The 25,425-nt window shown below is 35.5% G+C and overlaps 1 protein-coding gene across 3 annotated transcripts in view; it reads right to left on the bottom strand.

Annotated features, from left to right (window-relative positions):
- NBAS (NBAS subunit of NRZ tethering complex) overlaps positions 1–25,425 on the bottom strand; it is a 186,031-nt gene that overhangs the window by 29,104 nt on the left and 131,502 nt on the right. For 2 of the 3 annotated variants that reach the window (XM_064508451.1, XM_026097158.2), the window contains exons 47-48: positions 20,139–20,228; positions 14,052–14,247 (exon numbers count right to left, since the gene is read on the bottom strand). In XM_064508451.1, the coding sequence (XP_064364521.1) occupies positions 14,052–14,247; positions 20,139–20,228 (286 nt within the window). Of the gene's footprint in view, positions 1–9,850; positions 9,979–14,051; positions 14,248–20,138; positions 20,229–25,425 lie in introns of all 3 variants that reach the window. The other variant, XR_010388180.1, reaches the window with a different exon arrangement.

Below are 25,425 nucleotides of genomic sequence, written 5' to 3'. Positions count from 1 at the left end.
GAGGCATAGAAATCCACTATATAAAGTTCTTGTAATCCTAAAGGACAGAGACATCTGATAGAGTTGTAAATGCTTTGTGGCTTAAGCTGTATTATTTGAGAATCTGACACTGACCAACTTTTATAGATAATCTAGAGTGACCTCTTCCTAAAAAGCTGAAGCGTTAATGAGAAGGGGGGGAAAAAAAAAGTTAGATCCCCTCTTCCTCCCCAAAACAAAACACAAGATGCTCTCTATTTACATCTGGGGCGGTGAGCAGGAAAACCAAAGCAAATCTCTGCACTTCCCTCTGCCCAGTGAAATCTGTTCAGCAATTTATATTTTTATTCTCTGTAAGTATGGCAGAGCCATCGTCTTCATTAACATATTTTATTCACTACTAATGTTCTGAGGAAAGAATTGATACCGGTGCTGGCCATTAAAGAACCAAGATGTTGAAATCGCAAAAATGTTTTCCTTCATTATAATTGCTTGCACTGTTGAGATAAACTACACCAGTGCTTAAAACCAATTCCCTACATGAAAGGAAGAAACATTTGTGGTTTGTATTCAAGAGTCACAAACAACAACCTACTGATTTACATCATTATAAAATCCATTTTATTACATCTACCAAATTGTAAATGTAAACATCTCAAGATATTTTCATGTTCCTCACTGCAGTGTAAATTTGAATTAATATGGCATTAAAAATGGAATTGCTAAGCAGGCATTTGAATAGCCCCTTATTGCTACAATACATTCTCAGTTTATTCTGATGACTCCTAAGTTTCTGTTTACCCACCCGACCACCAGCTCCTGTGGTAAAGACTTCATCTATGCTGTGTTTTAAAATATAGAGTGATATGAAAGATTTTACTCAGACTCAAGATAAGGAATGTGGTTGCTAAAGCTTCCACTCACCAGATAGGGCTTAATAGGCATTTTAAAGGCAATGACTGAAAGGATTGGTAACATTTTGAATGTATTTCTGAGATTGATGTCTCAGTGTGCTGTTCACTGTGCAAAAATACTGTCTTGCCTTAAAAATATTATAATCTAAACAGGTAAATCAAGGAAAAAAATACTGCTCTTCCTATACATACATGTCAGAAAGAGCTGATCACTGAAAAATTTAATCTTCCCATCTCGTGCATCAACCTGCTGGTATCTGTGTGACTACCAAAAAGTCTATCTCCAGCACAGGGTTGCAAAGTTAAAAACTTGCTGCAAAGGATATATAAAAAACTCTCTTTAACTTGCTTTGAATTTTAAACTTAGCTACTCACTACACGAACACAAATGTGAAAAACTACCATTAAAAAAAAAAAAGAGTATAACTGAAATAATATAACTATTGATCCTGCAGAGGTAATATTAGGAACTTTTACAAGCTTTTTAATTAGTTATTTCATTCTCTTCAAACTGTTTCAAGATGCTGGAAACTGCCAACCTTTATGTTAGACATGTTACAAAACAAGGCAAAAACACAAGCACATATTGAAACACCCCTTTCAAAATCCTCACATTTCAGAGCAACGGTAAACCTTTTTTAAGGGGAAACCCACAAGTGCTGTATTCCCAAACACTCCATCACCATCCCATTATTTCTAACTCAGGCTGCCTGAAAAAAATAAGTCTTTTTAGGAGGTGAGCAAGAGGGAAATCCTCAAGGACACAACTGCAACACCTTGGAAAGAGTAGTAACAGACTTGGCAGCATCAACACTATTGTAATCTATTCTAATAATCAACATATCACTATGCATAATTTTATCAAATAATTTGGCACTAAACTCATAATGTCTGCTTGAGCTAGAGTGCTTTCTAATGGACTGAGTCTTTTGACTTAAAAATACAAAGTGAACAAGTTTAATACCTTTCTGGTAAATTATTCCCAGCTATCATTCAGAAGGTAACAACCCTTTGTAATCTGACTTTATTCAGACTCTATCTGCTAGATCATAATATGGTAAAACTTGAATTTAGAGCTTGTCTACACATAGGATTGTTTCCAGTTCCTGGGAATATGGAGTAAGAGACTCTCAGCTTTAAATGTTTTCCTCATTTCATTCTTTCGTTTTTATTAATTGTCATAATTATTTGCACTAAAACGTTTGGGACTTTTCATCTGCTCAGGTACTATTGATTACGCTCTCATATAAGCAAATTCAAAGCTATCACAACTGTTTACATAATAAGTTAGAGCTCATGGCAATTCAGTGCTAACACTGCAGTTCCTCCTATCAGTAACAGAGGGAAACAAAATCAAGTCATTTAATTCTCTTTATCTGAGCTGAAAAGCAAAATCAAAGTGGAATTATACACCTGTTACTCTAGATCTGCTTTGAATTTTGGCATCCTCTACTTATAAAATAAGCATCAAAATGCTTAACTTTTCTTCTCTAACGGTAGAACTGAAGACAAGACGCCTGAAACACGATGCTCAGAGACCTTAGGAGTACAAAAGTCTCACAGCAAAAGGCAATTAAAACCAACTCTTTTGACAACACAGAATGGCATCTTAACCTGAGGAGAAATCCATCTTTCGGAAAGAAAGAATTGATCTCAATTACATTTCCTAAGCCAATCTTTGCTTTTGAAGAAAGGTGCACAAGTGATATATGGAATTTAAATTGTGAAACTAAATTATGCAGGCAAAAATGAATGTTTAGGGTAATATGTATAAACAGCTTTAAATTATTATTTGTATCCAATGAGGTCAAGTGAAGCTTACTTCTCATATACATATTCTACAGACTTCAAATTAATATGATCTTAAAGTTTTTCCCCCCCTCAATATTTACGCAATTTTTTAAGGTTTAAACAATGTACAATGGTACAATACCTTTCACTCTATGTTCTAGCACAACATTGTCGTGTACAGGCTTAAGGCAATTAAGATGTATCTTTTAAATAAAGTATTTACATAACATTAAGTTTTATATACTGCAAATATCCACACCATGTTTTGGATTTAAATAAATAAACAAACAAATTATAAAAAAGGAATACTGCCATATGACTGCTGTGAGGAATTGAAATGTACTGCCATCAACTTCCTTATTGAGGATTTAAGCCCAGTATTGGAGTTACGACTTACTTTGCTACCACCCCCCCCCTTTTTTTTTTTTTTTTTTTTTTTAAACCTATGAAAATTTTTACTTTTGAGAAAGAAAACCATGGAATGTTGTGGTTTAGATTATAAACATGTTCGTTTCTTCTCGCCACTGTGGAATAGTAAAAGTGTAATTTGAAGACTGCATACATAAAACCAAATTGTAAACTTGACATTTATGATTTAAGGTCAAAATTTGCTATGGACTAAGTTATGTAAAAAAAAAAATTCTTGTGCTGATCTATGTCATTTGGGAAGTCCATCTTTTCTTTTGCATACATGAGTTTTACCTTCTCAGAAGTATATTCCAAATATATTCCCTTCACGGCAAAGAAACCTGTCAGTTCTAAATGCTACTTTCTCATCTTATTTATTCCATCTGCCCAAGCTTACATGTATGCACAATCCTACTACCAATCGGTTTTGGATTTCAATAAATAGAAATGTATTATATGGGAATTATTAGGTTGCAAATCACAGCTGGGGAACTGGTAACGTCTCCAAAACTGTTCTACTGGGCTCACGAATACCCCCACAGTAATGAAGGAATTTGGTTCTATTTTATGGAAAAATATTGCATGAAAAAACATGATCTGGTTTCAAGAATGAACCAATTTTCCAGATTAAATTCCCTTTCTTGAAAGGGACCTTTGTGAAGATATGCTTTTGGAGCAATCGTAATTAATGCGAAGCAATAGTTAAGGAAAATCAATAAATTTATATCTGTTATGATGTAATTTAGCCCACCATCTCCACTTAAAAAACAAAAACAAATGCCAAAAACATCCCCACCACATTCAAAGTACTGTTGATTTCCATTACCAGGGAGAATATAGCTTGAGACAACAGTGTGAAGGCTTAGCTGACAATACCCCCTTCACTTGAGCTTAAGATAAGCGAGCAGACAAGAGTTCTCGGTGGAGCTCATGCTGAATCTTGAACAGAGGCAGGAAAAGAACATAGGTTGCTCTGACCTAGATTTGGATCAGCCACTCTTTGACACACCAGTAAGAAGTGTCTGCAATCAAAATGAAATCTTGTTATAGCATGCAATATAAATTTAAAAAGGAAGTCAAAGTTTTGGATGACAAACCCAATGCTCACAACCCACACCTACCCAAATGGTAACAGAACTCTGAGGTGGGGCTTTCTTGTGCCTTCCCCCAAAACCAGACGATATACTAAAGATTTTTACAATTAGTAGTGCTTACCACACATGAAGGACTGCTGCACACATATACTGCAGGAATGTGCATAATCTCACACATAATCATGCTCAAATGAGAGTCAATGAATGGGATAAATACATTGATGGTATTCAAATTTAAAAAATAACACCAACCAAAAAGTCTAATGGTGATGAGTTAAACAAAGGCTCAGCCACACGTTGAGTTGCCTGCCTTGCAGAAGTACCAAAGAACTTTTTTTTTTCCCCAAACTCAATTATATATTGTTTAATTCCTGTCCTGCTTGATATGTAGCTCATCATCACTGAGAAATGCACACAGATTCAAGTAAACACAAGTGCATTGTCTAATGCATAAAAATGCATAATATGTGCAGAAAATAAAATACATGCATTTGTATTCTGCAAGAGGCTGTTCTGCAAATAAATTTCAGCACAGAGAAAACCTCTATAAGTACATTGTACAAAGATTTTGAGAGATGGATAGAGAAGGGCGAAAAAAGAAAAAAAATAAGCATTTAGAAGAACTACACAGCTAGATAGGTAAAACTGTAAGAAACAAGATGAACATACATGTTATTTAAAGCGTACACTGACTAGGTGCTAGCTGACAGGTGAAAAGTTAGACCTATGTAAAACACAGCTAAAACTAACATCTATGTAACATGAGGGGCTTAAAAACATTTAATCCTTTTTACTTGTATGTATCAGCTACTAATTGCTATTCCATCTTTTTAAAACTATTTATATACAGATACTCCAAATTTAAAATAGAAAAAAGGTGACGGAAGATGCAGCCTCAAAATGACAAGCTTTTAGTCCTTAAAAGTGACTTTTAGCTTTAAGCAGTTACATTCATGTCAGCCATTTCTCTTAACTGAATTTTCAGAAAACCTAAAAACCCAGGTCTGATAAGCACAGCCTTTATTTGGCAGGCCAGAACTCTGCAAACTTTTAGCTACCAGTAATGGTGATGGCTCTGTTTCTAACTCTCCTTAAAATAAAACGCGTGACTTTTCCTTAGCTCCAGTTTTACATAATTTTCTGTAAAATCTTGTTGTCAGGGGAGATCTTTGAGGGGCCCTATGGGCACAGTCGAGGGTGTACGCCCACAGCAAATCTTACTTGCCTGCAATCCATACACAAACCAGAGAGATTTCTAAACTGGAAAACAGTATGGAAAAATCTCTCCTCTGTTATCTCTTAAGGAATGGGTTGATTTCTTCAACAGATGGTCCTAGAGAAATATATGGTAGAGTCATTCGAAATTTAGTCTTTGAAGTTATTTCGCAGATGTTAATTTAAAAGGGTAACAATAGCTGGTAATAATAGCAACAATGCATTCAGATTCATCCTCCTAAATATAGGAAGAAAACCCCTCTACATGGCATATTTAGATATGTCCAGGTTCCATCCCAGACTTGAGTCTACAAACAGAACAAAAAGTCTTTTTTTTTTTTTTTTTAAGAGGGAAAAAAGCCCTAATAGCTACTTAAGCATCAGGCAAATTTACATTTTAAAAAGCAGAAAGGACTAGAGTATATATACACTGTTTGTAAAGGTTAAATACAAAGTGGCCATTTTTCTTATAGAAAAAACACTCTCAACACCTAGCATGAAATGGCTATGAAATAAGAAGTAATTCATAACTACGTCAAGGTGACTCCTCACATGGTACAGAGTTTACAGATCTCTGAATGATATTGTCAACTAGTAAGTAGATTGAAGGAATAAGACAAGACTGCTTGAAAAAAAACATGACATCAAGTGGCAACCACAATTATTAATACATTACTTTAGAATTCCTTTAAGATATAGATAAAATAATGCTCAAGAGAAACAGTTTAACAATTTATCGATATTCTCAAAAGGCTCTTAACAATATCCCTGACTAGAAACCACTGAAGAACTTGATCTACTAACAAGGGCCCAGACAAACAAACAAACAAAAACACCAGAAAACCCAGCTTAGGATCAAATGGTAAAAGGTAAAGAGTAGAATTCCTCGTGAGTTTATGACTGCTCCTTTGCTTGCACACTAATGGATTCTTTGGGAGGACTGTGAGCGTTAAACAGCCAAAACTGCAGACAACCGAGCTAGCTTACATTACTCAGGAGCACTGTAGCAAGAAACCTCCAGCTGACTTAAAACTGAATTAAGTAAATGGCCGTACAATAGCAAATAAAATGTAACATTGATAAAGTTGTCACATTTTAAAATACTCTAAATTAATCCCTTCAAGTAAAAACAGGAACCTGAGCCTCCCTGTGAAAAATGCAGAGACCTCTGTTTAACGTGCAGCTCAAGTCAGAAGAGCACGCGTGGTGGGTGGCTGAGCGCCTAAGGACGCATTCTCAGTTTCCCGAATGGCAACACCACCACGTTCTTTCTCCGATTACCTCCTTTTGGGAGGGACACTGCATATCACAGCGGGCTCAGAAATGGAGGTAGGAACAGCTGCAGACCGAAAACATCTTGGCTGTGGTAACAAGACTGGAATTGCACGCTTAGATTAAGTGAACAGAATAGGAAGGGAAGAAATACATAAAACAGGGAACGTTACATGGAACAGAATGCTGCACACAGGACACCGGGCCACCCAAAGCTCCCATTGCAAACCCTCATGCTCGTGGTCTTTCTCTTCATCTTTCCTGTTATCTGTTTTACTTGTGTACTTACTGGAAATTCTTTTCATTTCCATCTCAAAGTATTTAATTAATCACGCAGACTACAATTTACGCTTCCAGAAACAATACATCTCACATGTTTTCATATGGATAAATTACATCTTCACCGAACAGAAATTCGCATTTCCAAAAATGAATGAAAACAAATTAAATTTCTTTAATCTAATTTTTATGCATTATCAGTAGAGAAACAGTGTCTCTAGAATGATAAACAACATCTTAACTAATTTACTCAAAGTTGATAGGACAATAAATCCTTCTTCTAATTAAGCATATTTCACAAATAAAAGCCGGCTGAGGGTTAAACAGCTACAGCTCCTTCACCTGTATTTTGACAGATCAGGCCAAATGTAGGTCATTGCTATCTGATAGCTGGTAACTGGCTGCAGCAAAATGACTCGGGAATTCTTAATCACGCTCTGCTTTCCAAATACTTATGTTCAAACCTAACAGACACAAGCATAGGTAACTGGAAAAATCTGAAACTCACAGGACACTGAACTGCTCTTTTCACTGGGAGCTTGCTTTAAGATGTCCTGAAATACTGTTTAAAAAGATACATATTTTTCATATACTGAGGGAAGAGTAACAAAAGAGCAATGGAGACTTGACAGCCATATAAAAATTCTCACAAAGTCATTACGTGAATGCAGGCATTACTAAGATTGCATAAAAGTGGTACAGAAGATACCTAAGTTGCCTACAAGAACACATAGAAGTTTACTCTCACAATTTAAACCTTAAAATGGATTTGAGGTGGGGAATGTCATACAAATTCACCTGGCAATTTTTCAAAGCTAAATTTTAAACAAAACAAAAAATAAATGTGGCTTAAAGTTACAGCCCCAAAGTCACTTTAGATCTTTCCCAATTTTCAAAAATGCTCAACACTCAGCAGCTCTCTATACCCTCAAGATCATGAATAAAGCATAATTTAACAATATGAGGGGCGAGGCTAAATGAGATTACCTTCCCTAAATGACAAGGCTATTTGCATTTAAGTGGCATACAAATAGTAATTACATTTGTCATTTGCATAATAATGAAACAATCCTTTTATGACAAGGTGTGTCCTACAGAAGCTTCACAACTGTGAAATTCTTTTCATAAGTTAAACTTGTTTTACCTACAGAACCTTTGCTAATGCCCTATAACTTTCTGGGGCAAAACACTGACTCCTGTTACTGAAACTTGTGCCTTGTAACTGGTCGCTGACTGAACTGAATGACCACGGACACCCACAACCTGTAAGCAGACGTTGTACATAACATTCGTCATATTGCTGCCAACCATTACAGAGTCTATTTTTATATATATCGCACAAATGGATTTCCAATCTTAGATGGACAAAGCTATGATTCAAGACATGAATATTCTAAACAACATCTTTTCTTACCCCCAAAATGTTTTTTTTATTTAAAGAAAACGTCAGTATTTTGACCCATATTTTTCATGCACCAGTTAACTAGAAAATTACAGAACCTGAAGAGCTCAGATAAAATTCATCAAGAGAATTAAAACAACACATGCCTCCTCCCTCCAGTAGCTGTGGGATGCTTCTCGAATGTGAATTAAGGACTCTCAAGCCTTTGAAAAATGAGGACCTCTGAATTTTTAATTTTGTTAACTAATCATTAGAGAACTGGAAATTGCTGTGTTTCTGACTGTTTGATAGGTAGCTGCTTCCATAAAGTACATTTTTAATTTTGTAAGAGCTGGCCTGTTTCCCAGCAGCACATTGATTTGTGGGACCACTACTTACACCACCTACAGCATAATTAAATATTAAGGCCCTCTTTGATGTATGCAAAGCCTGACTAAGAGGATTACTAGAGACACTGAGGGTGGCTTTCACACATTTTCTGGTAATTGAACACTGCAATATCATTAAACTCATCTTTGCTCAATAGGAATCACATTCATCCTTTACAACATCTGAAGTCCATTTTTGTACCAAGAAATTGTAGGGGGAAGGAGGGAACCTTCTAAAAGTGTACAAAAAATGCCAACGAAGTAAGGATAAAACAATTAGGAAGTAATATAATGAACATACTTTTGAAATATTTACAGTTCAAACTTATTTAGACAAGTTTTATATACATTCCTCTATTAGCTAATAATAGAATTAGATCCCAGGGTTTTGATGCGATCTCAAATTGTTTACTATTTTGCTAGATGAGAAAGGATGACTGAGTTAATAAAGGTGTAGTGATGTTAGAGAAATAGATACTTATAGACCAAACTTGAGTGTCACAGCAGTCTGAAAGCTAGCATATGGCATAGCGCATGTCTGAAAGAAGTAATTCCCAATTTCTATTTTTGGCCCTGGCTTACCCAGGATTACCCAACAATCTGACAGAATCTTTAAGTTATTCTTCAACTTCCCCTTCTGTAGAATAGGGATGCTTTTTTAAGGTGCTTGCACTGAAAACATTAACCTGGACATGAGAAACTTGGTAATTAATGCTTTGCCAACACCTCCTCTACAAATCCTTCCCTTACTTTTCAGCAGTGATGTAACTATTGAATTCCAGTGTAACTATTTTACTAATATACCACAAAGGATTTTGAAATGCGTGTAGCAAAAAAAGAGAGAGAACAGTCTGCAGTACACTATCTTATTATACAATCTCCCCTGTTTGTTAATTCACAAAATAAGCAAACTTATTTGTCAAATAAGGTTATTATTTCCTTTTCATAATACCAGCTCCTGAACTTCAGTTTGATATCAGCTGACTAAAACGGAAAAACAGAAACAAATTGTCTAAAAAGTGGATCGTTCATTCTTCTTGGACATTAGTGAAGAATTCCAAATGTCAGTTACTGGTACCTAACAGACTAAGCAATATGACTTTTCAGTCTAAATCACACATCCATTACCTAGCACAAGGCATCCACCAGAAACAAAGGACTCCATCTACCACATCCAACTTGAGCTGACATGAAAATCAGAATTATCTTTAAAGATGTTCCAACAGGACTCTTATGATTGCACTCTGTAGCAGGAACTAGAGGGAAAAAAATAATTTTATATATGTATGTATAAGGAGAGCTTTCACTTGTGCTAAGTATGAAAACTGTTTCTGAACTTAGCTAAACAATAAACACTATATACAGAGAATTATATATTACAGAAATGTATATATATTTATATATAATTAGCTCTAAAAGATTTGAGCTTATTTAACACAGTAATTGTGCTTTTTATCACATAGCTTTATCAGGCTGGAATATTAGGCCAACAAGAAATGCCTGAGGTTAAACAGAGGCATATGTAAAGTCCTGTGCTCCCAAAACAGAACAATCCCAAGCAGCAGGACAGGCTGGGGTCTGGGTGCCTGGGGAGCAGCTCTGCTGAGAAGGCTCGTGGGCCCTGGACAACACAAGCTGAACCTGAGCCAGCAGTGTGCCCTGGCAGTGGGGAAGGCAAGCCACATCCTGGGCTGCACAGCAAGAGCACAGCCTGCAGATCAAGGGATGTGGCTATTACACTCTTCTCAGCACTTGTCAGGCTGCACCTGGAATACTGTGTCCAGTTTCAGTCCCCTCAGGTCAAGAGAGAGACTGGAAAATTGGAGAGAGTCCAGCATGGGGCTACCAAAATGTTCAGAAGGTTTGAGAACTTGAGAGATGAAGAAAGGTTGGAGGAATTTGGTTTGTTCAGCCTCGAGAGCAGATCTAATCACAGTCTGCCAATACCCGAAAGGCAGTTATAGAGAAGATGAGGGCAGTCTCTGCACAAGGACACACAGTAACAGGAGGAGAGGCAACAAAACAGGTTGCTTCAGGGGAAATTCAATCAGGATATAAGGAAAAAAAGCATCTTCACTGTGGGAACAACACCACATTGCAGCTGGTTGCCAAAAGACACAGTAAAATGTTTCTTGCTGGAAATAATCACGGCTTAGCTTAACAGGGCCCTGGAGAACCTAATCTCAAGGCCCTGCATTGAACTGAAGTTTGGACCAGATGATCTCCAGAGGTCCTTTCCAAATTGTATTTTTCTACATTCCTATAATTTATGCGTCTCTGTGCAGACACAAGATGAACATGCTCTTTCCAGCCTCTCCATAAGAAGAGGCAGTTCAGTTTCAGCCTTCCATAAATCACTTGTGCCTTAGTTATTCCAAACTGCTGCAACACTGCCAGTATTTATTTATTCAAGAAGCACAACCTGACTGAAACCAGCCAAACGGTGGGCAAGCTGAAGGCTTCTTGTACTACGCAATGAGCATTCTTTCCACAGGAAACTCCTTCATATTGAGGACCATCTGTCACAGTTTACACCAGGGCAATCATTGTAATTTTGGGCTGAATCTGGAACATTGAATAACTATTGATTTGTTAAATCTCTTTAAGAAACTTTTGACAGATCAAGGATGCTTCAAGTACAATATTATTTAACCACAGACAGTATAGCATTATTATGGCAAGGACATATTAGTGTATTATTGGCATGGAATAGATTTAATTAGGTCCAAAAACACCGTGAGACAAAAGCAAATGGTTGCTAGTTTTATGCTGTGAAGTTTTATACATTTTGACTACTAAAAGTGATCTGGTCTTCCACATTTTTTAAGCAAGTTTAATGAGACTTGCAAGATTTTTGTCAAATAACAGTTTCTTTCTCTTTCTCCAACAGAAAAGGCTTAAAGCTATTATCTACATCTAATTTTCTACATGTTTCAGTTCAAAACTTTAGACTTAAAGTGCTTTTGGATTGAAAAGCATGATCACAGGTAACAGCAATATTGCCAAAGCATGCTACATACTAACAACAAAAAACTGAAGATCAAGAATCATCTCAGACATACACTTGAAGAGTAATTGAGTAGTTAAGTGCCTGTATTATTGTGAATGCAAGGGAAAAGTAATTTTAAAGGAGCCAAGAGATAAGCATTTTCTTTTTAAGATTATTATCTTGAATGACCTTAGTGCTATGAGTCAAAACTGAGATATTGCTTTTGTTTTGTATGAAGCTTTTGTGCACAGGTTTTGCAAGATGTATTAGAAGTGTCCTCTTTCACTTCCAAGAGCATTTGCCATTTTCATGGAGGGGAGGGGATGGAAGAGGCATTCAGAAAACGGATGAGAAGTAATTCTGCTTCTGAATAATTTTACAAGAAACAAGTGATACTCATATGATTTCAAAATAACACAAGCTTCAAAGACAGCTGTGTTATTACAAGAATGTTCCTTCCTGTTAAGCATTTAGGATATTTTCACTGTACCTAGAAATGCAGAAACTCTAAAATACATACTCTGATATTAAATGCTTTAAAGTTTGTCAGGAAATAAAGCAGTTAAAGTATTAATGGATATCCAATAAGAATCTTATTGGTGTTAAAAAAAAAAAAATCACACACAGTAGGAGTGCACTTGAACAAGCAAACAAATTAAATGGCTAAAAATATTTCATTTGGTCACAGAAAATCTGCTGACACTTTTTTTTTTTAATCTGAATTTTTGTAATTAACTTTTGGACATCATGTATTGTCCCCCTCCCTGCCTGATAAACTGAAAAATCTTTTATCAAATTTCAGTTCCTGTCTTCTATAAACTTCTAGAGTTTAAGTATGGAACTTCTTAATATTCTCTTTGATCTACCTTCTGAACCCTTTCAATCTATTAATATCCTTCTTGTTTTCTAGACACCAGAAATGGACACAGTGGAGATAACAGAAATGCCATACACAAACTTATTTTAACTTTTCATTAAATCTTTCTTTTTACCGAAAGAGGTAATTTCTAATTAAAAATAATGTTGACGTCAGCTAAACAAACTTGGAAAAAATAGACTTGAAAATGGTTAGTGGCATATATGGGTCTGCACATAAATCGTGTAGAATATGTTTAGAGTTTGTATGCTTTTTTTTTTCCATAACAGAAAGGTGAGAGGACCTATTCAGCATACTCCCTGCAAACACAGCTCAAACAAGGGAAGAGATAATTCCCATAGTCTGCATGTTTGGACTACCAAGGAGTAAAATTAATTCACATCCTCTTGCTACCTGACACTTGTATGTGCACCCACATACATGAGTGGAAAAACAAGCAAACAAACAAAATCTCCAAAGCCTCAGTAAAGCCAGTTAGATAAAAAGGAGGAGAAACATTTTATACATTGTATGCTGTAACAAAAGGTGTCAAGCAATATGGCAGTTTTATCGAGATTCATATGAGGGTGCGTGATGATTAAGAGCACAAGCGTATTTTCCTCAAAGAGGGGTAGGAAACAAGCTAGCTTTTACATTCTGTAAAAGAAATGCTGAATTCTAGAACTTTTATGTATGTTAAAAAAAAAAAAAAAGTGAAAGCTAGGTATTTCCTTATCCTTTAAGTCAGGAGGAAAGGTAATCCATCTCAGACTCCAAAACTTGTGCTAAAAGTGCTCTGTCTCTCTTAGCAGTGAAATGAGTAATAGCTTAGAGTAACTTCTTTCAGTAATGATTTTACCTCACTTTTTCTGACTTTACACTGGAAGAGATCTAAAATTCTCACTTGGTCAGTTAAAGGCACAAATTGTTTTAAGAAACTACTACCTTTCAGTTGCTGGGTACTGGCATTTAAAGAGAGGCAACAGTTGCCTCTATGACCTAATGCATTCCCTACCAAGCAAGTCTTTTCATTTGACACTGTCCTGATATTCCCAGTGCCTGCTTACGAGACAACACTTACACAAGGAGCTTAGAAAAAAGGGACAGTGGCCAGAAATTCTAGTTCTAATTCTGATTATAACACTATGCCAAATAGATGATAAACAGGGAAGGCAAAAATGACAGAAAACAGTGGTCAGAAGGGAAAGAATATATAAAAATTAGAGGCCAATGCATGACATGGAGGAAAATCAGTGTTTGTTGCAGTTTGGTATTCTGTACTTGTGATCCCGAAGAGAAGCATTAGCTATCTCTGTTTTATAAAGAATCACAATTTATTAGAAACCTCATCTAGTAGGAAGGTAGGAATGATATCCATATTGACAGGACGCATCACAACCACATACTGAAAATTAACATTTCATTATTCAATCTTTGTATAGAAACAGCTGTATGCTATTATTTATAGCAATCAATGCTAATACCTTTGTTTCAGGCCAGCAAGCTCTGAGGACAGCCTGCGTTCTGAAGAACACGAGTAGCTTGCTGTCCTCGTCACTGAGGTGGAATGCTTGCTCCATAATTTGGAATATTCTGATGCGAGGCTTCACAGGTAGAGAGTCATCACCACAGAAAGGTCTCAACCACTCCAGAAGGTCATCTGAAGAAACAACTTTCTCCCTGGAATTCAAGTTAAAGAATTCAGTGTTAACTGTCTTCAGTAAACCTAATCCAAAAAAGACATGCAATTTCAAAGTTATTTACATTCTATTTCATTGCCAGAAATTTCCTCAGAAAGCTCGTAAATTATTCTTTCCTGTTATGCAGAACTGAAACCCAGGGGAATGTGTGCAAAACAGGGATCCCTCAAAACTGTTGTATGAAGTATAGAAAACACCATTCCTTACATTCCTGCCTGTGTGATTTGGTAACAAGCATGACCATTTTGTAACAAACCATATCAACTTGTAAGTTGTCTTTTTTTAAAAATAATATTTTTACATGAATAAAAAAAGAAAACATTCAAATGAATAAATAAATCAAAACCTCAGCTGAAATTTATTACAGGCCAACTTTGCTATCATTTCATTACAGATTTAAGAAACCCATCTCTACCAGATCAGCAAAAACACAGTAAGGTCCATCAAGGACAAGTAATCTCTGATATTTTAGATAATTTATCCTTCTAAGCTACAATTATTACAAAATTGATTGTGTTTAGGAGAAGAATTTAAACACTTTGCTGATGCAGCCTTGAAATGAAGTATACATACTAGAAATAAATACAAGCACAGATCAAGTGTGGTTCAGAGGCTTCTTCACCTTCTCATCCCACTCTGACATTTTCTGTGCTGTTCTCTATCCTAATAACACTTACAACTCCACTTGCTTTTTTAACGATGTCAGAGCACAAGCCATATTGGAGAGCTGATGGTAGGACAAGTGCTGATATCTGGTTTTTGGCTCTCAGTCGTAATTAGGCATACTCTTTGGGAAAGGGAAGTTGGCCATCACTGCCTTATTACATTGTCTCTGTCTAAACAGATATGCTGCCCTCAAATATTCTGATAACCCTTTTAAAGTGTTCAACACTGATACGTGTGCAGAAACAGAGTAATCATGAAGAACAGACTATAATTAAACAACAAAAACAAAAAACAAAATAAAAAACCACACTTGTATTAAGTGAGGTACTTTCAGAAAATATTTGGGTTGGAAAGTTAAGCGACCTTTTCTGTGCTTTCCAATACAAACACTTCTACACTATTATAATATAAAGGAGTCAAAATATTCTGCTGAAATTATGTGAAAAAACACATAATTATTAATATACTAAAACTATAGTTCTCAGTAACTGGCAAAGCCTGTTTCTAAAATACAAAAGGAGGAATAACATCAGAGCACATGTGGGAGAAGCAAAACAGAACTTGATCTTGAAACTTCAGTGGTTTGTATTAACTCTTCTACACTTTAAGATAGTCTTCATCACTTCCCCGTGCTGATAAACAATAATTTTTCAGTTTGACTACAAAATATGTACTTGATCAAAACCAAAAAATATTTTTACATTTATAGTCAATGATTTCACTTCAGCCTCAGCAGAGTTCAAAAGCGAACTTGCAGAAAGATCTCACCACTATCTTCATGCTTGAAAACAAGTGTTAAACATAGTTTCACACATCCTGACAAAGAGTAGTTTTTTGGGGGTTTTTTTCCCCCTAAGAGGTCGTTAACTATCAAGCCTCTACTCTCTTTAATACTTCATGTTTTACATGATGTCCATACAGAAACATATGGAGATGAAGCTGATGTAGTTATTTCAGTACTGCTATGTCTGCATGCCTGTCAGTGAATGGGTACCACAGTTGGTACCACAGCACACTACTTGAGCAAATCACAGATTTTGTTTTTCTAAACACTACTATCACCTCGGCCATTTTAGCCTTGATCATAGTCATATAAAGATGGTAAGAACTGTACAATATAGATGCTTCAGTGAGGAAGTGTTATTCTATGAAAGCATCAAACAGACAAAAGATTGTCTGTGTACATAGCAGAGTCCTGGGCTACTGAAGGTTTGAAACCATTTCTTTCATTTGTAACACTTCTTTTCAGCTGAATAATTCTAAGCATGGTTACTAAGTTATTGGGCTTTAAATTCTTTTTCCTCCCTCAAGGGAACATAAATAGGCTTATATGTTTCAGGTAACAATCTGAACAGTTTTTTTCTAGAACATAATACAGTTCTGGCAAAAGTCAAATTTACTTTCTAATACCAGTCCATCCTATACGCTTCATTTTAAATAAATTAATTATTAAAAAAAATGCTGAAGATGGAAACATTCTAATTACTTATGTGGGTAAACTATTCACAGTAGATTGCTTTTTTCTGAAGCATGTGAAAAAAATATTTCTTTATAACTATATATAATAAGGACTATGGCTAGGGTGTGGCTTTCTGGGCAGGTTCAAAGGAAAATGCACTTTGTCCACAACTTTTAACATTGGAATCAAAGTTGGTTTCGTTTATTTTGTTCTAATTAAACAGGGTTTAAAGGAAGCATGCACTTACTTTCCATTAAATTCATTTCACAGAATTTTGTAGTCTATTGGAGGACACCAGAGAAAGCACCATTCTCTGTAGAGTTTTGGACTTTCTTGTTTTGCAAAATGCATTTCATCTGTTTAATGTACTATGAAGAATTACATATACTTTGCCATATAGGTCTTCAGATCTGCTTTTTGTTGGAATCAGCACAAGGCTGAATAGAGGCTTTATATCTTGCCACCTAGCATGGAAATTGATGTAGGTTAAAAATGCCTACAATCTTTTATTATTGCTGTTCAGGGTTTTTTGTTTTTTTTTTTTGCCCACTTGCACTGATTTTTAGAAAAGACCCTTATCAAGTCTCTCTGCTAAGTGAGACTACTGAAATGCATAACGCAGAATAGCTAAAATATAACGTTAGGACAAAGAGTTTGATCCTTTTGGACATATATCTTTAAAGTTACTTAAATTAAAATGTAATTAAATATATTTTAAAATAGAAATATAACTAAAATACCAATAGAGTCAGAAGGAATAATTAGATTTTACCTCTGTATATCATGTACTATTAACTATCATTAAATACCTTCCCCAAACACTTCAGTTGCACAAAATACTGGAACACAAAGGAGAATTTAGCGTCACCAACGTGCGAGAGGCTGAGATGGGCTATTAGGTGAGAATCATACAAATGAGTCCAGCAGACAAACTGCATCATGGTAGACAAGAAATTCTGAGAAGCCTTCGGTAATTTTGAAATAAATATTTCCCTCAGGCTATTTCTGAAGCCATTCAAGCCACTACAGCAGGCATACCAAACAGACACCTCAGGAAATGAGAGGCAGATATTCTCAACTATAAAAAATGTCTGATGCCTCAGAGAAAGCCAGAGTACTAAGGGTTGGAAGGGAACCTGTTATATCAACAGTTTTTGTGTCTTCTTCACACTTTAGGAAAAATTTAATATTATCTAGACAGTTAAGTATTGTAATAACAAGAACAAACTCTTGGAGAATTCCCCTAACAAAAGCTTCACTCATTATTATTTATCCAGTGATTACATCTTGAAATTTTCAATAAACTAGATTTTAATACATCTCTCATACAGCTTGTCAAATCCATATAAAGCAAGCTTTTAATCAAAGTGTCATGTGATATTACGCTTTCCTGGGCATTTGAACTCCATTATTTTAAGACTACATAAGTCTGTCAAAAGAAAGCCAACATCTTTGTTTTGTTTTTGCAGAGCCTACCTTCCAGGGCGCAATGCTAGCTGACAAGTTAGATACTCAGCCTCTAAACAGCCTCACTGACTAAACTTTATTGTGTTGATAAGATGCCTTTGCAATGAGGGAGTTGTGCCGCATGCAGTAACCTAGCACCTTAACTTCAGCAATGATATTATCCTAAACAGTTGAGCAGATATCTAAGGGAAGTGGTTACACAGATGACTCCTTCAGACACCCGCCTTCTCTAGACACTCTCCATCTCCTCTCCCTCTCTCGTATAAGAACTTAAAAACAATCAAAAAAACCCCCTTCAAATAACCATATAATATCACAAAACAACATCTCTTCAGCTACGATGATATAATATCATAGTGATACTGGATTTTAGCACCTAAAATTTTAAGCATTTTTATTGTGTCTGGTCTTGATTGATGCCTGTACTTGCATACCACCTGATTTTACGAAAACCAACTTGACTGGTTGCTTTTGAAGTATGACATTTTTGTATCTGAAGCTTATTCTTATTGCCCTATATTCTCCTTCATTCCCTATAGGAACCTTCTCTATTTTCACTATACATTCTCCTGCTTGCAATTCTAGCCATTTCTCATTTTTTCTATACTAGCCAATTTAATTATTGTATGCTCTAGTATGCTAACAATTACAGAATGCCCATATTCTCTAAACAGAAGACAGAGATGTTTCATAGATGAAGTATTTTTTCTTAGATAATCAGAATAGACTGTTAACCAAATTAGACTATTAAAAGGAGTGCATTAGACTAAATACAGTCTATGTGAAAGCATTTACACTACACACATTAGCACAAGCAACCAGCCAGCAGTGTCAGACAGAAGAATTCATTTTATCCCTTCCTGTCTCCAAATGAACATATAATAAATCAGTAAACAGCATTCAGTTATCCTTCAGTAGCATTTCAAACTAGAACTTTTTTCCTTTTTTTTTTTTCTTTTAAAGAAAGTAGTTCCAAGGGGAATGTGATTTATAACTAATGTTCCCTTATTTATCTTAACAAGACGGACAAGAAGGTAATACCAGTCAGAAACACCAATTTAACTTGTCTTGCAGCTCTGAAATAATAAACATTGACAGTTTAGGTTTTCAGCTGGCCCCAATTACAATTTTATTTAGGCTTTATATTGTTTGAATAATGCTGTTCAGCTCAGAACTTCAGCTAAATTAGAAATGACTGTGGTGGCATTGAACCTGTAAATTAAAAGTATTAGAATTAAGATGGTCTGCTGCAATATTTCAAGAGTTCTGCAGAGCTCACACCTAATGTTTATATAGGTTTTCTCGAGGGGAAGATTTATGCTTTGTAAACAGAATAGCTGGAGTTTAAGTAGGTAAATAAGAACATATGTTTAAATGAATCTGAACAAACTCTTGTAGTCACACTAATCCTCAATGCAACTTCTTGTTTTAACACTTTAATGTTAATAATGTATACAAATAAAAGATGTGAGAAAGCCTATCTCTGGATAAAACAGTACTTACATTCCCATCTACAGTAAAATAACTACAAGTGAGATCTACTGTAAGTTATGATACCAAATCAGTCAACTTCAGTATCCAATAGCTTGATATTACTCTACTTATCTAATTTAATGCCAGTGTAGGAGTCTCCACACAACAAGGCAACTGTTTTTTTCTAGCTATCAGAAAGTATAGCTTTTTAAGAGTTCTTAGTTTTCACATCTGGGAGGAAAACTAAAATCTCATTTTAATTTTTCTCCTTTTCTTTCCTAGCAGTGCAATAGGAAAAATCAGTGAGCTAGATTGATCATTCTGCAAACTGAAATAAGGATATACAGAAAAGAGGAGAAAAAATTTGGGAGAAGCATTATACAGCATTTGTGAAACTTCTGGAATAAAACTTGACAAATATTGCTACACTTACATATCTATATCATTATCATTTGTAGTTTATCTAATAAACTGAAACAAAAGCAGTGCAGTACTCTACTTCTGGCAGATATTCAATCTGCAGTAGTCAGAGCAGAAATTCCATTTCCTCAAATTACCATAATACATGGCTGACCTAGTTTTAGGTTCAGTGACTTGGCTTCTTCCAGCTCGTCAAGTAAAGGTCTCAGATTTTAAACCTTATAAATGATAGCCTGTTCCAGAATAAAATCTTAGAAAATGTACTGCAAACCCATTAGATACACCCATGAATAAAAGTCATCCATATTCAGTACTGTACCTTCCATACTTTTGTAAGATGTAGCTTTCAAAGCCTTAACCAAAGAATCCATACAGTAAGTTCTTACCCTTTTTCAACACTTGTATGGACTGCAGAAACGATGCCTTCTAGGACTCCAAGCGGATCTTTCACTGAGGTAGCAGAATCGCCATCTCCACTATTAATGGAAGACATAGAATTCAGTAATAAATGGTCCTTCATATTCTATCTAAATCTGTCCAACTGTAGGCTATATATTCAATAATTCAATAATTGTGGGTTTTCCATTTCCCCTGCTTGATTAGTACTTTTAATTTTGCGTCAAAGTAATGTGAGCAGCAACAAAAGAGCGGGAAAGACAGATACTAATATACTTAAAGAGAAACTTAGAAGATCTAGCTGATTCACTCCCCTTTCTGGGATTAATTTTCAGTCGGATCAGCCAGGTTCATGCTTAGCAGAACAACAAAAGGGAAAAGGCGGGGACACAGGGTCAAGAACAGCTTATGGGAAAGGGCAGGCCTCAGCCAGCCATGAAACAGCACCCACTATGCATGAGTGGGAATAGAAGAACATTAATCACAGCCCATCTGACGTTCCAGGTGCATATTAATGTTCTTCTGCAGGCCAAAAGATAGTAAACACAGCAAAAACCACCATGGCAAAATGAAAGCTTCACCACTAATGCAATAAAAGTCACATTTTCTGCTGTGATTCTCAGGAAAACAAACCAGAGACGCGACTGAGTTCTGAAAGAAGAGATTTCCCACTTAGACTCCAATAAAGTACGCAGCATCTCTTTGTGGAAATCCTTTTCATGGCAATGATGCCTGGACTGAACTAGAAAACCGACAGTTATGCCCATCTCGGGGCATAACCAATATAACTCTTAATGTTGCACTAAGAGCAGAATGAAAGACAAATAGTCCCAAAGGTAGTTTACTGAGGACAACTTAAAAACAAGGGGGGGGGGGGAGAAAAATAAAGAAAAAATAATGCCACACACACAAACACAAAAAACCTGAAAGTGAAAAAAAATTTTTTGATATTCTATATATCACAGGCCAATATATTTCATACTAATGCAGAACCTGAATAATTTAGTTAGGTTAAACATTTCAGTCTCAGAAAATGTGTATTTTGCATAGGAAAGTAAATGCAATATGACAGAAATATTCTGTAATAATAGAGAGGATTTCCCACTCTGTCTGTATCTCTTAAGTAATAAAAGGCCATATCCTCCTTAGCAAAAATAATAAAAAAAAAGAGACGAGACAGAGAGAGACAGAGAGAGACAGAGAGAGACAGAGAGAGACAGAGAGAGACAGAGAGAGACAGAGAGAGACAGAGAGAGACAGAGAGACAAACATTCTTTACTACTGCATCAAGTTATCAGAACAACCCTAAACATAGGAATAAGACAACTGTCAGGCACTGGAGATGACCATCTCAGCCCTGCAGAGAACTGGCTCACTTAACATCCCACCTGAGGCAGTGGCCACTTTCCAGTGGTTCAAGGAAGAGTAGACTGGACTCCACATGTAGATGACACCAGTAGTGTGGAAGAAGTGTGGAAATTGTAAAAAAAACCCATTATTAAAGTAACTATTTAACACAAGCAACTATGTTCATAGGGAGATGACTTCAGATTTGTTAAAGAAAAAAAAAAAAGATAAAAAAAATGCAAGGAAGCTAAGAAAACTTAAGAAAGGTTCCAAAAGCAAAGACAAATACAAGCCACCTTGATAAAGGGTTGTCTATTGGCCAACTTTAATTTTCCTGTATTATTAGGCTTTTTGTGGTTTTTCAAATAAGTTTGTAATAAAAAGTCATCAATTAAAGACATTAATATTGTATTGCATAAGAGAACTAGAAGTTCTACAAACCCTGCATACTAACCAGAGGATGATGGTTGTCTGAAATAGAAAGGAAATAAGGTTGTAGTTGGAGCATAGGACATGGACCACAGAAATGGAGAACTTAGCTCTGCTCACTCTAAATTATCTTTATTGTACATAAGCACATTCCGATATAAAAATAAAATGAGCAGAAGACCTTAGATTTTGGGTTTCTTCAGGTTTGGACAATGATTCTGAGTAATGCTAGTACTTGCTTTTGAAAAGCCCTTAGTATCTTCAATTAGAAATGAAAGTCTATCTCCTTTAGCAATGAGGCTTTGGGCACCTCAAAAAACCTCATCTCAAAGGAACGTACATCCAAAAGTTAATGGTCATTTCTGAAAACTGAAACCACTCTGTTTCAGGTAATCCATCTACGAAGCCAGTTCTGGAGTACAGTGAATTTATTAACTTTTACAGAAAGCTTTGAATTTTTCATATGGAAGGCCCTACAGAAAGACAAGTATTATTCTACCAATAAGGAGGGAAAAGAAAAAAAAAAAAAGTGAATCTCAGGGGTAAACTAGTTATCCAGAACAAGAAAATATTTTAAAATAAACTAGAAATGAAATCTATTAATTGAAATGAAATAATGCTATTTCTTGAAATTTAGAATTCAGGTTATGGTTGAAAGCTATCTTTTTTTTTTTTTTTTTTAAACTTGACATTGCCTATACTGCCTAAGAACAGTTAAACAAACTAAAAAGAGATTATAGTTCATGTGACAAATTCTCTTGTGTCAAGTTTCCATAAAGACTGTTGCCTTGCTCTTTTCTTAATAATTAATGATGAAAAATAAACAGCTACTAACAGAAACAAATTAATGAAGAATTCTTTCACACAGATTATAAGCTCTTTTATGCATGTTAAAAACAGCAGAACAGGATTCAGTGTTCACCTCTAAACTCCTAGGTATAAGCACGGTGTAATTATACTGATAAAGGCTTATTTTGATTTCAGTTCAGCTTGCGAAAAAGTGATGCATATTTAATCAAGATGTTCCTCAAACACAAAAAATGCCTGAAGGGAGAATAAATTAAATTAAGCCAAGTCTTTTAACCTAATTATGCTAGTAGTTGAGAATACTTGGTATCCTCTTATTTCTGCAGCCTTATTTTCCTCTTCTTGTTTGCGTTTCCTCTGAATGTCAGGAAATAGGAAAATCTTATATTGTTCATATTATCATACCAAGGAAAAAGTCATAGTATTTCTGATCAAAATGACAGACATTATGAAATTACAAAATTTCCAAGTTGCTAAGCTGCCCTGTATGAACCCTGCTCAACTGAGATGGGACAGTGAAAAACCTGCTCTTTTAATTTTCTTTTTAAGCTACTTAAAATCTAATATAACTGGCTTTACCTCCTTCTCCAAATAGAGGCCATTACATGAGAATTCAGAATTTCACCAAACCTTTCTTGCCCACTGCCAAGTGAGTACTTCCATAATTTTGTGAAACAATATATCCATCTGTATACATAAGATAAGAAACATAGGAGCTGTAAATGAAGATCATAATATCTTGAACAGATAAAACTGTCTTCTCTGACTACCTCAACTCCTAGGTAGGAAACCCTCACGCAGGATCCAACCTCTTCTTTATCATCCATGAATGTTCCTAAAAGTAATTTCACCCCTCGTGGAAAGTCTCCATTATATTCATGTAAGTGATCTTAGGATAAAATGAAATGTGTGCAACTCTAACCAGCCTACTAATGTTACCAAAATCTTTTATTTTTCAAAAGTTCCAATTTTCTACCGAAGAGACAACTGAATTCTATCGATAGCAAACTCAAGATACTACCAAACACTACTTTTGTACAAAGCGAGCAGATAGGCTCTGCTGGGGAGATTCCCTACACACCAGTGCAAGAGTTTCCACTTTGAATTTTGTCCACCAGAACTAGAGAGCCGAGAAAGATAAAAGCAGTTAACAAAAACTGGACAATTCTGCTCTTGAATATAGGCACCTACAATTAGGCAAATAACTGTATTTTCCATTCAAAGCTGTTTCCGAGAAGGTCTGAGAGTTTTTAAGCCTGTCAAACTATGCTATTGAATATATGAAGCCAAGAAGAAATTTAAATGATCTTTTACAAAGGCAATACTATTGAGAATCTTCTTCTGTAAGACTCAGTATATTTTTTAATAATGAGACATTTTACCATATTTGAAGGCAGGGGTTGTAATTAAGAAACTGAAACAAAGGATGCACATTTTGAATCACAGTGGTGCTAGGATCGGTGCTTAACTTTCAGGTAAATCACTGAGGCTAACCAAAATTTTCACATTCATACAGGCCTGTTTCATTTACGGTTATAGTACCTTAATTAAATTCCCTGCCAACATACCCACTGAAAATCCAAGGAAACTCCACTTAAATGAAGTTATACACCTACAACTACTACTTTAAAAATGTTAATCCTCATTAAAAAAAAAAGAGCGTTCCAACATGATGTATTCAAAACTATTGTATAAAATAACCACATTGTATAACATATCCAAGCTCCAAAAAATTTCCTTAGAAATGTTACTTTTATTAAATAGTAGTTCAGCATTCCAGGCACACAGACAAGACTTTTTATCCTATTTTTTTCCATGAACACAGGAATGGAAGTGTTGCACAGAATGCTTTGGTTCGTCTATTTTGATTTCTGCTATGCTTTAGATTGAATGCTACCATCTTGGTGCAGCATAGAGACATATTCAATTTCATTCATACTGATGATATCAATGCCAGCAAGCTTAAGCAATGCCAAGCAACAACCTTTCTTTCAAATGCTTACTTTTTTTTTTTTTTTTTTTTTTTAAAGAGTGAAGTTACTTTATAATATTAACTTCTCACTGAATTTCATAGTAGGGAGGATATTACATCAAGTATTTTCTATGCTATTTTATGCTAGATTCATGTTCTTTACTATTCTACTAGACAACCTTTCAACAGTGGTGAATTTCTGAGTATATCGGAAGCCTCTAATTCATTCCCTTTCCTTTGCCCCTTCCATTACGTCCACCACAGAGATAGGTTTTTCCTTCTTTCAGTAAAGTGCTGCACAGGAGTTATTGATGATGGTCTTTGCCTGAGAACTTTAAATGAACTTTCCAGCTCCTAGCCTTGAGATGCATACAAAGAACTAATAATTCAATTCACAGAAAAATGGGTTAAGAAGCAGAGTGGAAAGGAGAATTTTGATAGGTTTGTCATAGTCCTGTTAATGAGACTCACTACAGCTGAATTAACCGGATGGTGTGAGCTTCATATCCAGATGTATTGCACTGCTGTATTCCAGCCACAGACAGCAGGATAATGATCTTCTAAAGCCAAATTATTGTTCTCCAGATGGACAAACTCAGCCAAGACAGACAATGTTACACACATTGCTATGCAAAAGCTCTATTATCACTGAGATTCCGTGAAAATTCTTGAACTGAGTTGATAGGAAAAATCAGTTTCTGCCAAAGAAGGCTGCAGATATT

This window comes from Dromaius novaehollandiae, chromosome 3, assembly GCF_036370855.1.
Source record: "Dromaius novaehollandiae isolate bDroNov1 chromosome 3, bDroNov1.hap1, whole genome shotgun sequence".
In the NCBI taxonomy this organism is placed as follows: domain Eukaryota; kingdom Metazoa; phylum Chordata; class Aves; order Casuariiformes; family Dromaiidae; genus Dromaius; species Dromaius novaehollandiae.
Note: the sequence above shows the minus strand (reverse complement) of the source record. Positions and strands in the feature narration are given on the sequence as shown.